The sequence below is a fragment of the Eriocheir sinensis genome, chromosome 14 (assembly GCF_024679095.1).
Source record: "Eriocheir sinensis breed Jianghai 21 chromosome 14, ASM2467909v1, whole genome shotgun sequence".
NCBI lineage: Eukaryota > Metazoa > Arthropoda > Malacostraca > Decapoda > Varunidae > Eriocheir > Eriocheir sinensis.
The window spans coordinates 6,817,904-6,835,348 of NC_066522.1; the positions used below are offsets into that span (position 1 = coordinate 6,817,904).

The 17,445-nt window shown below is 47.5% G+C and overlaps 1 protein-coding gene across 1 annotated transcript; it reads left to right on the forward strand.

Moving 5' to 3' along the window:
* Positions 1-283: 283 nt before the first annotated feature.
* On the forward strand, positions 284-17,134 carry LOC126998374 (uncharacterized). Its single transcript, XM_050859914.1, has 8 exons — positions 284-407; positions 3,422-3,739; positions 5,053-5,191; positions 5,824-6,061; positions 6,842-6,991; positions 8,802-9,590; positions 9,959-10,096; positions 13,198-17,134. Exons 1-8 carry the CDS (start codon positions 335-337, stop codon positions 16,105-16,107), a joined length of 4,755 nt encoding a protein of 1,584 aa, XP_050715871.1. The 5' UTR covers positions 284-334; the 3' UTR covers positions 16,108-17,134.
* The last annotated feature ends 311 nt before the right edge of the window (positions 17,135-17,445 follow it).

Genomic DNA, 17,445 nt, shown 5'->3' on the forward strand with positions numbered 1-17,445 from the left:
TCTCCTTATTTTTCTTCTCCCTCTACTTCCTCCTTCTCCTCCTCACAAAGCCCACTTAAATAAACGAATTAATAACTAAAGGAGACATAATGAAAGTTTACCAAGAAATTTCAATCATCCGACACCAACACTTCCCCTTTTTCTCACCCCTCCCAATACCCCCAACCCTCCGATCCCCTCCTCCCCCCACTAACACCCTCAACCCTCCCCCCACCAACACCCTCAAACCCGCATCAACCCCCCACACCCCCCGCACACTTCTCCTCACCTCCCCCAGACGGGGGAGGCGCGGACGGAGGGGCTGTACCGTGCGACCTTCCTCCTCCAACGCATCATGGACGTGGATCAGTCGGAGAGGGAGGGGAGATTCGTCGTCAAGCCCGGGGTGGATGTCGAGCTGGATGAAAGTGAGTGCGTGAGTGGTAGTGGTGAGGGGTGATGGGTGGGTGGTTGGGGGATGAGTATCGATGGATGAGTATGTGGGGGGGTGAGTCAGGGGTGCAAGGAGTGAGAATGTTAGGTGAGGTGAGAAGTGAGGTGAGGTGATGTAAGATGGAGTGAGATGAGGTAATTTTCTATGTGCGTGAGCGAGTGTGTGGGCATGTGAGGGATGCAAGAAGTGGGGAGGATAGGTTAGGTGAGGTTAGGTGGGTTGGAGTGCTGACGTGGGGAGTGCGTGAGCGAGTGTGTGCGTGAGGAATGCAAGTAGAGGGAAAGTTAGGGTAGATAAGGTTAGGTATGGTGGAGTGGTGTGGTGGGGAGTGCGTGAACGAGTGTAGGTGAAGTTAGGTGAGGTGAGGAGGAGTGCGTGAACGAGTGTAGGTGAAGTTAGGTGAGGTGAGGAGGAGTGCGTGAGTGAGTGTGTGGGTGAGGACTGCAAGGGTTAAGGAACTTGGGTCAGGTGAGGTGGAGTTATGTGGTGGGGTGACACTACGCAAACCTAACACAACCCCAACAAGACAACCAACCCAAACCTAACCTGTCCTAATCAAACTATAGATATGCAAAAAAAAAAAAAAAAAAAAAAAAACGGAGGAAACTACACCACACATAAAGCAACTTTTATCCTTCTCTCTGTACCTTTATCTCCAGTTTCCTTTCTGACCGTTCTATTTCTGCTGTGGTGGACGGTCACTGTTCTTCCCCTAAACCTATCAACAGTGGTGTCCCACAGGGTTCTGTCCTATCTCCCACTCTCTTTCTGTTGTTCTTTGATGATCTTCTTTCCAAAACGAACTGTCCTATCCATTCTTACGCCGATGACTCCACTCTGCATTACTCAACTTCTTTTAATAGAAGACCCACTCTTAAGGAACTTAACGATTCAAGGCTGGAGGCAACAGAACGCTTAGCCTCAGACCTTACTATTATTTCCGATTGGGGCAAGAGGAACCTGGTGTCCTTCAACGCCTCAAAAACAGTTTCTCCACCTATCCACTCGACACAATCTTCCAAACAACTATCCCCTGTTCTTTGACAACACCCAGCTATCACCTTCAACACTAAACATCCACGGTCTATCCTTAACTAAAAATCTCAACTGGAAACTTCATATCTCATCTCTTACTTAATCAGCTTCCTCTAGGCTGGGCGTTCTGTACCGTCTCCGCCAGTTCTTCTCCCCCGCACAGTTGCTATCCATTTACAGGAGCCTTGTCCGCCCTCGTATGGAGTATGCATCTCATGTGTGGGGGTGTCCACTCACACAGCTCTCCTTGACAGAGTGGAGTCAAAGGCTCTTCGTCTCATCAGCTCTCCTCCTCATACTAATAGTCTTCTACCTCTCACATTCCGCCGCCATGTTGCCTCTCTTTCTATCTTCTATCGATATTTTCATGCTGACTGCTCTTCTGAACTTGCTAACTGCATGCCTCCCCCCCTCCCGCGGTCTCGCTGCACACGACTTTCTACTCATGCTCATCCCTATACTGTCCAAATCCCTTATGCAAGAGTCAACCAGCATCTTCACTCTTTCATCCCTCACGCTGGTAAACTCTGGAACAATCTTCCTTCATCTGTATTTCCTCCTGCCTACGACTTGAACTCTTTCAAGAGGAGGGTATCAGGACACCTCTCCTCCCGAAACTGACCTCTCTTTTTGGACACTCCTTTGACCTCTATTCAGGAGCAGTGAGTAGCGGGCTTTTTTTTATATTTTTCTTTACGCCCTTGAGCTGTCTCCTTAGCTGTAAAAAAAAAAAAAAAAAAAAAAAACTCAACGCTATCAGACCCACAACAAAAGTAATCTATCCCAAATCCAACAAAAAAAAATCCACAGAACCCAACCTAACCTCAACTCCACATCCTCAAGAAGAGAATCCTAACCAAACAACCTCCCCTAATCAACTTCCCCAAACCAACCTCCCCAAACCTAACCCCAAATCCACACCCAACATAACTACCTCCTCAGAACCCAACCTAACCCCAATTACACACCCTCAGAACCTCCCCAAACCAAACCTAACCGCAGCTCTACACCTTTAGAAAAGAAAACCCAACGAAACAACCTCCCTATCCCAACCTCCCTTACCCAACCTCCCCAAACCCAACCTAGCCTCAACTTAACAACCTCAGGAAAAATAACGGTAAAACAACCCCCAAAACCCAACTTAACCCCAACTTCACATCCTTAATAAAGAAAACTCCACAAGACAACCTCCCCAAGCCAACCCCTTCCACCCCAACCTCTCCAAACCCTACCTAGCCTAAACTCACACCCTCAGGAATGGAAACTCAACAAGACAACTTACCCCAAGACCCAATCTAACCCCAACTCCATATCCTTAATAAAGAAAACCCCACAAGACAACCTCCCTAAACCAACCTCTCCCACCCCAACCTCTCCAAACCCAACCTAGCCTCAACTCACACCCTCAGGAATGGAAACTCAACAAGCTAACCTCCACAAAAAAACAACCTAACCCCAACTCACCCCCTCAAGACAGAAACCAAAACAAAATAACGTTCCCAAACCAACCTTCCCAAACCCAACCTCCCCAAACCCAAATGAACCCCAACTCCACACCCTTAGGAAAGGAAACCCAACAAAACAACCTCCCCAAACCCAACTCAACCCTCAACTCCACACCCTTAAGAAAGAAAACCCAACAAAACAACCTTACCAAACCCAACTCAACCCTCAATTCCACACCCTTAGGAAAGAAAAGCCAACAAAACAACCTCCTCAAACCCAACTTAACGCCCAACTCCACACCCTTAGGAAAGAAAACCCAACAAAACAACATCCCTAAACCCAACTGAACCCTCAACTCCACACCCTTAAGAGAGAAAAAAAACTATCTCCCCAAACTAACCTACAAATCTAACCCCAACTTCACATCTTCAGGAAAGGAAACCCAACAAAACAATCCCCCCTCATCCTCCCCAACCCAACCTCACCCCACCTCCATCCCACTCTCAGGAAAGCGTCGATTCAGCGGGCTCGGGGAGGTGATGCGCCGCGTGGCAGCCGTCGAGCTCACACGCCTGCCGGAGGAGGTGGAGAGCTGCTGCATGATCTACCTCCCCCACGTCGGCTACCTCCTTGCCTTCCCGCCGCCCAAGTCCTTGCTCTCCCCCGGTCCTGATGCCACCGCCGACACCACCACCGCCGCCGCCGCCTCCGCCACCTCCAGCACACACCCCGCCCAGTCCTCCCCTGACTCCTACGCCCTCCCCGGCTTGCACTTCATGTTCAAGACGCCCGATATGGTGTTCTACAAGAGTGACACGTGCTATGGTGAGTGTGGGTGGAGAGAGAGAGAGAGAGAGAGAGAGAGAGAGAGAGAGATGTTTTATTTTATCATTTACCAGTCATTTTTCTTTTGTTTTCTTCTCTTTATTTTTTACAGGCATTGTTTGCGGCCATACCGTATCACTGTAACTGTTCACTGCGTGCTTAGAGGAAATTTTCAAAAGTTTGCCGGAAGAGTAAAGAAATAGTAATAGGAAGCGAACATCTAAGGAATTATAGATTTCCAAATTACACTGTCCTTTTTATCGGACTATTGGTGAACTGCAATGATAAAAGAATTAAAGAGAGTCTATAGGTAGAGCTTAAGATGAATAAAAGACTGTATAAAGTTAGGTTCAACAATCGAGCGCAAATCGAACAAATAGTCATCATGAGGAAGATCTATAAGTTTTTTTTTTTTTCTAGTCTAACCAGAAAACTAAAAACAACGGTCAGCCAATTCAAGCGGGGTGATGCAGTACAGATAACGGCATTTTTCTTTATCAAATCGAGTCCTCAAACGATGGGAAAACCTAACCTTCCCGCAGAAATAGTTAGTGCGAAAACAATGAACTCCTTAAAAAAATCACATTGACCCTTACTTTGTTGCGGAGCGAGTTTAACGTTTCCGCACGTACGTACATCAAGTGCTTCAATATGTTCCGCAGGTCATTAACGTGCCTGGTGAGTTATATTATAGTTATCACTTAACCACACAACCTTGTTATAAACGAATAAGCTTCATGTTGCCTGTTTTTCCATGTTTCCAGATTTCTTCTTCCTCTTTCTTATTCTCCTTTTCCTCCTCCTATCCGTCTTTCTCCACTCTCTCCACTACACCTTTTCTTCCTTCTACTCCTTCACCCTTTTCTCATCACCTTATTCATTCTCCTCCTCCTCCCTCTTCTTCCTCCTACTCCTCTTCACCTCCAACACTCGGCTCACAACCGAGAGAGCCCGGGTTCGATTCCCGGGCGGAGTGGAAAAATTTGGGCCCAGCAGTGAATGGGTACCAGGTATTAATCGGGGGTTGTGTCCCGTCTCCTGGGATCTGTTTCCTTCTCCTATAATTCCTTCCCCTTCTGTCTCTCTCCGGCATATGACCACAGATGTTGCGCCGACTAAACGAAACTTTCCAACTTTTCCTCACCTCCACCCTGTCCCACGCCCACCACCACCACCACCACCTCCCTTCCTTCCCATTCACACACTACCACCACCACTACCACCACCACCTACCTTCCCCTTCACCCACCATTCTCACACCAGCACCACCACCACCCTCCTACCCTCACCCCCACCTTCACCGCCACCCGCAGAGCTGGACCGCGAGCTGGGAGACATCCAGGTGGAGATCGCCAACCACGAGACACGCATCATGCTGAGGCTCATGGACGCCCTGCTGCAGCACGCCCACGCCTTCCTCGCCCTCGTCGGCCACGCCCTTATGCTGGACTGGTGAGTGGAAAGAGTGGAGGCATGTGGAAGGAGGGAGGGATGAGTGGATGAGTTTGGGTTTAGGAGGGGTTAGTTTTTTTTTTTTTGTTGTTGTTTAGTTTGCCTTTTTTATCTTCAGTGACTTTTAATTTGCTCCCTCCCTCCCCCTTTCTGTTTACGACTCTCTTAACTATACTTCTTACCTCCTTCCATCCTTCCCTCCACCTCTCCACCCGAAATTGACCTCTCTTTTGGCTACTCTTTACTTTTGTGGGAGCGGCCAGTAGCGGGCTTTTTTTTTTTTTTTTTTTTACTCTTTGTTGCCCTTGAGCCGCATCCTTTGCTGTAAAAAAAAATATCATCTTTCCTTCACTTTTCCCTTCCTTGCTTCCTTCTTTCCTTTCTTCCTTCACTGCTTCCTTTCTAGCGCTCTTCCTTTCTCCCTTGCATCCTTCCATCCTTCCTTTCTTTCATCCGCCCTTCTGACTCCCTCTCCACCACTACTCTCTCTACCATCTTCCCTCTCTCCTCCACCCTCCTTCCCTCTCTCCACCACTACTCTCTCTACCGTCTTCCCTCTCTCCACCACCCTCCTTCCCTTTCTCCACCACCACTCTTCCTCCCTCTCACTCATCTCCATCACTCTCCCACAGCTTCCTCGCCTTCTCCATCGTGACCCGGGAGTGTGGATGGGTGCGGCCAGAGATAGCGGAGGAGGGGGAGGCGGTGATAGAGGTGGAGGGAGCAAGGCACCCCCTACAAGAGCTGTGCACCCCCTCCTTCGTGGCCAACCCAATACAGAGTGGTGGTGGTGGAGGTGGTGGTTGTCGCCCCTCCATCACCCTCATCACAGGCCCCAACGCGAGTGGAAAGACTGTCTATTTGAAGCAGGTTAGTGGTGAAAGAAAACGGGATGTGGGTTGTATTGGTTGTAGTGAGTTGGTTAATGGGTATACTTAGATATTTTTTTTGTTCGTGTGTGTGTGTGTGTGTTCCTCACCGTTTTCCTGAGCCGTATCTGTCTGCCCGTCTGTTTGTCTGTCTGCCTGTTTATTTGCCTGCTTTTTTGTGTGTTTATCCACCTTTACCTATCGTTTTTTTTTATATAGGTCTATGTTTGTTAATATTAAAGAAAAGCTTTATTTTTTTCTGTCTAAATCTATAATAAAAAAAATCTACATCCCTCCTCCTCCTCCTCCTGCTCCTGCTCCTCCTGCTCCTCCTGCTCCTCCTGCTCCTCCTCCTCTCAGTTTTATTATTATTTTTTTTATTTATTATCCTTCCTTACTGTCCTCCCCATTCTCGTCATTTCTTATCTTTCCTCCTCATACCTCTGTTCCACTTCTTCCTTTTTCTCCCCCTCCTCCTCCTCCTCCTCCTCTCACTTTTTTTTTTATCTATTATCCTTCCTCACTGTCCTCATTCTCGTCATTTCCTATCTCTCCTCCTCATACCCCTGTTCCACTTTCTCCTCCTCCTCCTCCTCCTCCTCCTCCTCCTGCTTTTCCACCTCTTCACTTCACTGCTCCATCACTTCGTCCTGCTCTTCTTTCCTTCTTATCCCTCTCTTCCACCGTCCTACACCAACACCTCTCCTCTCCCACTCCCTTCATTCTTTTCCACTACTACCACCACCACCACCACCACCCTCACCACCTCCTCCTCCTGCAGGTTGGGGTACTGGTGGTGCTGGCTCAGGTGGGGTGTTGGGTGCCGGCGACCAGGGCCAGACTCACCCCAGTGGACGCCATCATAGCCGTCACCCCTTCCACCCCATCCATCACCTCGGGCCTCTCCACCTTCATGGCTGAGCTCAACAGGGTAAGTGATGGGCAGGGAGGAGTGAGGAAAAGGTTAGAGAGGGGCAAGGGAGAGGGGCTGGGGAGGGAAGCGAAGGATGTAGAATTGGGAGAGGGAATAGTGGAAACGGTTGTGGCTGTGTGTGAAAGGAGATGGAAATAGGGAGAGATAGGAGGGAGGAAAGAAATGCAGTGAGTGGGAAGGCCATGTTTAGTGGAATGGAAATAGGAGAGGGTATGTGGAAAGGAGAAGGAGGGAGTGGTGGAGTACAGGAGGAGGGAGAAGGAAGGAAGGAAGGGTAGCAGGGATGAGAGAAATGTGATGTGAGAGAGAGAAGGAAGGAAAAGTGGTGGTAGGGGAGGAGAGAACTGTGTGATGGGAAAGAGGAAAGGAAAGATGGATGGCAAGGGGAGGAGAGAAAATGTGATAGGAAAGTAGGAAGGATGGGATGGGAGGAAATAAACAAAAAACTGGTTGGAAGAAAGAAAGGAAAAAGGAAAGAGTAAAAGGGAGTAGAAAAAAAAGTTTGAAGAGAAGAAGATCGTTGAGAAGGAAGGAAGGATGGCGTGGGAGGAAAAAGAAAAAAATGTTAGGAAGAAAGAAAGGAAGGAAGAAAGAGTAAAAGGGAGAAGAGAAAAAAAAGTTTGAAGAGAAGAAAAAGATTGTTGAGAAGGAAGGAAGGATGCAGTGGAAGGAAATAGAAAAAAATGTTAGGAAGAAAGAAAGGAAGGAAGAAAGAATAGAAGAGGGAAGAAAAAAATAAGTTTGAAGAGAAGAAAAAGATTATTGAAAAGGAAGGAAGGATGGCGTGGGAGGAAACAAAAAGACTGGTAGGAAGAAAGAAAGGAAGGAAGAATAGAAGAGGGAAGAAAAAATAAGTTTGAAGAGAAGAAAAAGGTTAATGATAAGGATTGAAGTTGGGATTTTAAAGGTAGGGTTTTGTTACTGAATATTGCACCCCTCACCCACACCCCTTCACTCATTAAAACCCTCACCCATAAGACTACAAGATAATGTGTCTGTCTCTCCCCACACAAACCCACACCAATCCCCCCCCAGCCCCAACATCCCTACATATCCCGCTCCTTTACCAAACATCTCTCTCTTCTCTTCCATTTTTTTCTTTTTATTCTTTCCCTGTTTATTTTTTTCTCTTTATTTTTGTGTATTTCTTCCTTTCTTTCTTCCCTTCCTTCCTTCTCTCCTTCCGTTATTTATATTTCTTTCTCTCCTCCTTTACTCTCTTTATTTATCTCCTCTTATCTCCTACACCCACTCACCCCTTCACACCACACCCCTTCAACACCCTTACACATGGCACACGCTTCCCATTTACACATCACAACCCTTCATCCCCCTCACAACCTCACATCTCAACACACTCTACCCTTCACCCCTCTTTCACCCCCTACATCTCCCTCTATCCCTCACTCTCTCACCCTCCCCTTTTCTCACCCGTTCCTCCACCCCCTCACACCCCAAAACTTTTCTTCGTCCCTCAACATTTCACTCCATCCATCCCCTTCCTCTACTCCAACACACCTCAGCCTTCACCCCTATACCCCTCACCCTCCCACTCTCCCCCATCTACATCCCTTCCCCTATCCACACACACTTTACCCCCCTTTCATCCTACACCTTTCTTTATCCCTCATCATCTCACCCTCCCCATCCACATCCCTTTCATCACCCCAACACACTTCACCCCAATACATTCCTTCATCCCTCACCATCTCCCCATCCACTATCTCACCCCTTCCTTCACCCCTCACCACCTTTCTGTATCCGTCACCCACTCACTCACACCCACCCCTTTCCCTTCGCCCCACAGATGAGCAGCGCTGTTCTTAGGGCCACCAGTCGCTCCCTCGTACTGGTGGATGAGTTCGGGGCAGTCACGTATGAGAATGACGGAGCCTCTCTCCTTACGGCCTGTCTTGACCACTGGGGCGAAATGGCCAGCGGGAGGAGAAGAAGGAGGAGGAGGAGCAGCAGGGAAGAAGATAAGGAAGACAGGGGAGATGAGAATGAGGGGACAAGGAGGAAGCGGAGGAGCAATACAGAAAGAAGAAGTGGTAGTAGTGGAGAGGATGTGGAAGAAGAAGGCGATGGGGGTGCAAGGATAAGGAAGGGAAGAGTGATGAGGAGGATGAGTGATAGAGATTCAGGAAGGAGCAGTGGAGAGGAGGAGGAGGAGGAGGAGGAAGGAAGTAATGCAAGGTGGAGGAGGAGGAGTGAGGATGGAGTGAAAGATAATGGTAGTGAGAGGAGCTGGAGGAGTGGGAGTAGGGAAGATGAGGAGGACGATAGTACGAGAATAATAGTAGGGAAGGAGTGGAATAGTACAGAGGAGGACATAGGAGGAGGAAGGAGTTTAAATGAAGATGAGGAAGAGGAGAGGGAAAGGAGAAGACAAATTAATGGAGGAAGAGGAGGAGGAGATAACAGAGAGAACGGAAAATATCACTGTAGAAGAAGTACAAGCGAGGAAGAAGAGATGGAGGACAATTACGAAGAGGAAGGAAGAGGAAGAGGAAGAGGATGCCCACACGTCTTCGTCTCCACTCATCTCCTTCGTGTTTATGACCATCTGAAATATCCTGAAACTGTTTGGCCCCTGGTGAGTAATGTCCTTGAGTTCCTTCCTTTCCTTTCATCCTTCCTTCTTTCCTTCCCTCCTTCCTTCCTTCCCTCCTTCCTTCCATCCATCCCTCTGTTTTTTTTTTTATTCCCTTCTCTTTCCTTCCTTCCTTCCTTCCTCCCTTCCTTCCTTCCTTGCTTCTCTTTCTTATTTACTTTTTTTTCTTCCTTTGATTCTACTCCTTCTTTCCTACCTTTTATTTTCTTCCTTTTCTCTCGTTCATTATTTTTGTATACCAATTTAGTTCCTTCCTTCCCTCCTTCCTTCCTCCCTTCCTTGTGTGCTTGTGTTCTAATGTTCTTGTTATTTTCTTGTGTTCTTACGTTTCCGTGTCCTCGCGTGGCCAGGTGCTGGAGGTGGTGCGGGAGGGCGGGGGTCTGGTGCCACTCTACCAGGCGAGGACGGGCCGGGCGCACACCAGCCACGCCGCTGCCGTCGCCGCCCTCGCCGGGGTCCCTCAGTGCATCATAGAGAGAGCAGGCCAGGTACGGTTTGTTTTACCTTTGTTGGGTAAAATCTTTCAATATCTCCTTGTTTGCTAATCTTTTTTTCTTCATTCTTTCCTCATTTTACGTCGTTGATGTAGATAATGAACGGCACTGGGCCAAGAACCGAGCCCTGAGGGACACCACTAGTTACAGGCGCCCACTCTCAGTTAAATCCGTCAGTCACCACTCTTTGCTGTCTATTATTGTTCAACCGATTTGCGATCCATTCAAGCATAACTGACGCCACTATAAAAAAAATTGCCTGCGCCATGACGGGCTTGGGCCGACCACCAGCTAGGGCCCTGAAGAAAGCCTACAGGCGCTATAGGCTGAGATGTACAAAAAAAAAGATGGTGTACTTTACCGCCAATACCTAGTTGTTTTAATTTATACAGTAATTTATGGTGTGGAGCTTTATCAAAAGCTTTCTGGAAATCAAGATATTCTACGTCCATGGATTTGGTTACGTCATAAACTAAGAAGAGTTCGTTTTAAAAGCCAGTAGGTTTGATAGGCAGGATCTCTTGTTACGAAAGTCATGTTGTGAATCCTTAATTAATGAGTGGCTTTCATGGTAACTCACAATTAGGTTTCGCCTTCTGTACCCGACAGTGACGCCCAGCCAATATGAGGGAGATTAAAGTCTCCTAATATCAGTGAGTCGCTATTATTAAGTGACTAACGTGAAACGATGCACATTTCAACACCATCTTCGAGTGACTGTCCCAGAGGCCTGTAGGTGACGGATATATTTTGATTATTTTTTTACAGAATTTACTCACACGCACAAATGTTTAACGTTATGAGGACTCCGAAGCTGGGGGGGGGGCTCGACATAATGAATTTTTAATTAAAAAAAAAATGAAAAAATGGTGTGTGAGTAACATACAAGAACAAGAACACAAGGAGTCTGCAAGAGGCCGGTTGGCCTATACAAGGCAGCTCCTGTGTCTATGTTTAGAGAGCATGATGACCTATACTCTGGTGTTAATGAGACAATAGAGAAACAGAGAGGACACGAGAGAGTCTTTGATTAGCTTGCAGCACCCCCTCGCCTCCCATATATACCTCACCGGGAGTAGCTTGGGTCCGTTTCGACAGCTGTTGACTGCCTACTCCCTTAAGGTGCTTGGACATCTTTTGTTGATGCGGATCCGCAGCCAGCTGCTGAAGTTGCAGACACCTAGGCAATCTAGGTTCACACCTGCTAAGTCGACAACTGACCGAATCCTAGCGCTTCGCGTATTGGTAGAGCGACGACGTATTTCGACAAGGAATGTTTGCAGCCTATGGCGATTTTCAGATGACGTTTGATTCAGTGCATCGCGAGGCTCTCTGGGATCTCTTGCGACTCCGCGGGATTCCTGCAAGGACCATTAATCTATTCGCTATTGACTGGCCTGTAGTTTGGGACTGAGAGGGCTGTGAAGTGGGGGGGAAGCGTGTCCAGCTTCTTTCCCGTGAACGTGGGAGTGAGGCAGGGGTGTGTCCTTGCCCCCAGCACTTTTCAACACTTGTATGGAATGAGCACTAGGTAGAATTGTGGATCAGAGTCATTGTGGAACACCTTTTATTTTTTTTTTACAACAAAGGAGACAACTCAAGGGAACAAAAAAAAGGAAACAATAATAAAAAAAAAAGCCCGCTACTAGCTGCTCCTAAAAAGAAGTTGGGAACCTGTTGGGAACACTAGAATTACACTAGAATTTGCCGATGATGCAATAAACCATGCGGAGTAGCTAGCTGCTAGAGGCTCTGGTGATATGGTGATGGCTCTCAAGGCACTTCACTTACTATAATCAGACTCAGCTATGAAGTCCGATAAGGCGGGGCCCGCTCGTGGAGTCCCCTGGCCACAGCGTTGTCAAACCTAGCTTTCAGAGTAAGGACAGCCGGCGGAGTAGCTGCCATCGAGCGTGGAGATGAGGGTCCTGAGGGAGGAAATGACGTGGTGTCCATGATCGCTGACAACTTTGGAAAGCAACAATGTCACGTGTTATGGAATTTATACAAGCCAATTCTGTTATTCTAAAAAGAGGCGACACATCCATAACTCTGTATAGCCTTATTCAATGTATACAATCATTGAAACCTTTACTTGAGATGTTTCTGATACAATATATTTATTACACAATTCCTAATACTAAATAGCTGACATATGAGAGAGAGAGAGAGAGAGAGAGAGAGAGAGAGAGAGAGAGAGAGAGAGAGAGAGAGAGAGAGAGAGAGAGAGAGAGAGAGAGAGAGAGAGAGAGAGAGAGAGAGTATCAGGGATGGAGTATTCGTATTCGGTACTTGTATTCGAATACACTCGAATACTATATATTTGGGTGTATTTGTATTCGTATTCGAATAAATATTGATAGAAATCAAAGTATTCTCATTCGTATTCGAATACAAGGGGAAAGTATTCGTATTCTGCGAATAATCTGACGAATACTTCAAGATTTATTATCCGAAATAACAGCCGTTGTTCCTTACAACTCTAGCTTCCTGTTGGGCGGACGTGTAATCGTCGTGTATAGTACAAGGCACAGTGTTATGGCGGATTGGCTTTCCCCACGTCCTCATGGACATGGACTGTGTCAAACGAGTGATTACTAAGTGAGACTGATTCGACATTTATTATCTGCATAGGCCGTTAAAAGCCAAGTCCTGCAATACGGGCACGTGGCACGCTACCCATAAGCCGACCCTGCGCACCGGGTTGCTTATGTGAGAGGCAACCCCGAATGGAGAAGCCCAAGAGGACTGTCACAGAGTTCGTAGCTTGAACAAGTCGTTCGATCCTGCCATGAGGTATTTATGATGGAGACTTGCCTGGAGGAACCCCGGATTTGACGTCGTAAGGTGGGCGAGGCGTATGGCCCTATTGATTGATTGATTTCGTTTGACTTTTTCATTCCTCTTTTACCATCCTTTTCTAACACACTCCCTCTGCCCTCCCTTCTCATAATTTTTCCTCCTTTTCTTTCTCCTTCCTCTCCTTCACACTTTATGTATCCACCTTCTATTCCTCCATCTTGTTTTCCTCCTTTACCTTTCTGTTTGTGCTCCCTTCCCGCTTTAACTCTCCTTCAATTTCTCCGTCCCAACAGGTGTGCGAGAGCATCAGGCGGGGACGGCAGCCTCCCAGGTGGACTCTGATGGAGGACGAGGGGAAGATGAGGGTGTGTCAGGACGTGGTCACCCTCTTCCTCACCCACGACCCCGACAACGACCCCCTCAATGCCCTTCTTAAGATACGTGACTTTTGCTCCTCTTCCTCCTCATCCGCCTCCCCGTCATATTCCTTATCTTCCTCTTTTCATATGAGTCGCCCCCGACCTCTTGCCCCTCCTCCCCTGCCTCCTCCTCCGCCTCCTTCTTCGTCTTCAGTTAATCAGTCTAAGATTCTTCCTTCTTCCCTTCCTCCTCCTATTCCTCGTCCTCCACCTCCTTCCCTCCACCACTCCTCCTCCTCCTCCTCCCTCCCAGATGACCCTTCCCCCCTCCTCCCCCCCAACCAACACCTCATATCCACCAACACCACCTCCACCTCTTCCTTCTCATCCAGTTCTCTTCCTCCTCCTCCTCCTCCTCCTCCACATTCACTTCACCCGAAGATATGTGACTACTCCTCTTCCTTCGCCTCTTCCTCCTCCTCCTCAGCAGTCAACCCTTTACCTCCTCCACCCACGCAAACCTTCCTCTCCCCCCCACCGAGGAAGAAGGGGAGGAAGGTGGGGAAGGGGGAGGGGGAGGAGCAGGAGTCCTCCCCACACAACGCTTCCCTCATTCCCCAGGACTTCCTCGAGGTTATCATTGCCTCCGGGGGGGTCAGGGACGATGGGGAGGAGAACGAGGGAAGTACACACGCACGCACATGGGATACGCACACACGCACACGGGCTGAACAGACGCGTACACAAACCAGTCCTCGCACTCCCATACGCACACGGGAAACGTACACACCCACACAGACTGAACAGACACATCCACCTATACGCACACAAGATACACACACACGCACACAGGCGGTTTCCACACCTACACAGACTAACACATCCATCACCGCCACCACCACCACCACCCCTACTCCCTCCCACACTCCCCGCCCCCCTCCCTCCTCCACCACTCCCTCCACCTCCACTCCCTACCACAGTGACTACTCCTCCCAACCCTCCACTCCATTTGCCACTCCACAAGCCCCCTCCTCCTTCCCTCCCACCCTCCACCCCCCCTCCAGTGCCTCCCCTCCCCCCTCCTCCGCCCTCCCTTACAAAGCTCATCAAATGTCCCCTTCCATTACCTCCCCCTCCCCCTCCACCAATACCCCCTCTTCCACTCCTGCTCCACCTACTCCTACTCCTCGTCCTACTCCCCTTCCTTCTTCCTCTACTCGAAAAATCTGCCCATATTCCTCCTCTTCCTCTTCCTCTCCTCCTCCTCCTCCTTCTCGTCCAGCTCATCAGATTTCGCCTTCCCCCTCCTCCTCCTCCTCCTCCAAACGACCCAATGTCTCCTGTTCTAAAAGTCCTCTTTCCTCCTCTACCTCTTCTTCCTCCTTCAAGAAAACGTCTCCCTTATCTTCCTCCTTTTTTTCCTCCCCCACTTCCCACATAAAACCTCTCCCTTCTCCTCTCAAAACCTCTTTATTTTCCTCTTCTTCTTCCTCTTCCCTCTCCAAAACCACCACCACAACCACTACTACCACCGCCATCACTACTTGCTCCACCTCTGCCTCCTCCTCCACCTCGTCATCCTCCTTTAGCAAACCAAAATATACCCATTCCACCAAACACTCCACATCTTCCACCACCTCCTCCTCCTCCTTCATCCTAACCAAAACAAGGAAACTGTTACCCTCCACTCCCTCGTCTTCCATCCCTCCACCTTCCACCCCTTCCTCCTCCTCCTCCATCCCGTCCTTCTCCTCCAAGAATCCTTCCCTCCCGAAGTATAGGAACTACATTCTGGAAGGAGCCACAGCGGCCTTTGAAGCGATCCGGAATTCACAGAACAAGGAAAACGAAGCTTCGAACGACACCTCGACTCCTGATGATGTTAAATGCCCATCAGTCAATAAGATGAAACCCCTTCTGAAGCCAAAGAAATCGAGGAGTGAAGCTCCGAACACCCGGAGTCTCAAAGTTCTGAAGCCAACCACGAGAGAGCCACTGATGCCTCTAGAAAATGAAGCTCCACTGGCTCGAAACGTGACCAGAGCTTCGAAGTGTAGAAACGAAGCAATGAACCGCCGTGAGAGAAAAGCCTCACCTCTTCAAAATAGAGTTGATGGAAAAGGAACATCAACAGCAAAACGAGAAACAACAACATTAACCAACACAGTAAACGGAGAAAGAGAGAGAGAAGGAGCAGAGCAAGAAAAGGGAAGAGAGAGAAGAGGAACAAGGGGACAAGGAATAGCAGGAGAAGCGGAAGGGGGAACAGAAGGAGGTGGAGAGACAGAAGGAAATGAAACAGCCTCAAAGGAAATAAGAAACGAGGGGAACGTGAAGAAGAGGAGAATGCTGTTGAACCCAAAAGGCGAAGCAGGCGAAGAGGAAACAGAGACAAACGGAACAGAAAACACGGACAGACGCACACGAAAGAAGAGAATGCTGCTAAACCCGAACGGCAAAACGGACAACGCGGAAAAAGAAACAGACCCAAGCGAAACAGAAAACACAACCAAACACTCACGCAAGAAGAGAATGCTGATCACCCCAGAGACAGAGAACGAAAAACATGGAAAGCACTCTAAAAACAAACAGGAGGAGGAGGAGGAGGAGGAGAACTACCACCGTGACAACAAAGGAAAGGAGGAGAAGGAGCCAAACAAAAACGGAGACAAAGACAGTGAGAGGGTCGTGGATAGAGACTCCCGCGACACGACCCTCCTGATGGGGCTCTCCTGCTCCTCCGCGCACTCCAGCCCCGAGAGTGTGGTGGTAAGGCGGCAGTACTCCTTCAGACACCAGGAGGTGACGACGACGGGGACCAGGGTGGGGCAGAAGGGTAAGTGAAGAGGAGGAGATGGGAGATGAAGGAGTAGATGAAGAAGAGGAACAGGAAGACCATAGACACGAAAATGAGGTGAGGAGAGGAGGAAGAGATGAAGCGAAATTAGAGGAGGAGCTTGAGCATTTAGATGGAGGTGAAAGAAGTCTAGAAGGATGAGAATGACGAAGAGATGAAGATGAGGAACAGGAAGACCATAGACACGAAAATGAAGGTCAAAGAAGAGGCAGATGAGGAAGAAGAGATCAGGATGAGGAACAGGAAGAGTATAGACATTAAAACGGAGGAGGAGGAAGAGGTGAAGGTAGAGATGGAGATTAAGAAGAGGAAGAGGAGTAGTGACATTCAGATGAAGGTGGAGGAAGATATGAAGAATGGAAAGAGGAAGAGAAGAAGAAGTGTAGGAGGAAGAGATGAAGAATAGGTATAGGAAGAGCATTGGAGAGAGGAAGAAATGAAGAAGTGTAGGAGGAAGAGATGAAGAATAGGGAGAGGAAGAGCATTGGAAAGAGGAAGAGATGAAGAAGTGGAGGAAGAAGAGAAGAAGAAGATGGAGAGGAAGAGCATTAGACATTTAAGTGGAGGCGAAGGAGGAGGAGGAGAAAAGGAGAATATTTTTTACTTTATTTTCTATCACGAGACGAAACGTAAACAGTGGGGAAAACAATTATCTTTATTTCTCATCCTTAAAGTATTTTTATTTTTGTCAGGTATGAAAGACCTGGTCATATGTTAATGTTCATTCTTCGTCTTTGGAATGAGATCAAAAGGAAAGTACTCACAAAATTATAATTTATTGAAACTTAAAATTACCTTGTGTTACATTTTTTTCTTTTTATTTACTGTTCTCCTTTTATTTTTTCTTCAGAATTTCATTGTTTTCTTGCTTCAGTTATTTTCACTATGTATCCGTTTTTCCTAAGGCATTGAAAAAAATACGAGGACAGAAATTTTTGTTAAGGCTGAAAAGAAAAATAACGAAAAACGTCACGCATGGAGAAAAATTATAACTGGATTGTGAATGATTTGTGGTGTGTATTTTTGTAGTAAAGTTGTCTTACTGGTCACACACACACACACACACACACACACACACACACACACACCTGTAATACTGAGGGGAATAGATTATATATATATATATTTATATATATATATATATATATATATATATATATATATATATATATATATATATATATATATATATATATAATCAGGGGCAAATAGAGATTGTCATATGTTTGTTGATTTGCGTGTGTATTTATTTGGTTGTTTATTCATTATGTTGATTGTTATGTTTGTTAATTTCGTGATTTATTTGGTTGTTAATTCGCTTGTTT

Bases quoted from the DNA above. Each gene is read 5' to 3' on its own strand.
- LOC126998374 (XM_050859914.1), top strand. From the start codon at position 335: ATGGACGTGGATCAGTCGGAGAGGGAGGGGAGATTCGTCGTCAAGCCC. The intron at 408-3,421 runs GTGAGTGCGTGA...TCCCACTCTCAG, and splicing joins GGATGTCGAGCTGGATGAAA to GAAAGCGTCGATTCAGCGGG. The intron at 3,740-5,052 runs GTGAGTGTGGGT...CGCCACCCGCAG, and splicing joins CAAGAGTGACACGTGCTATG to AGCTGGACCGCGAGCTGGGA.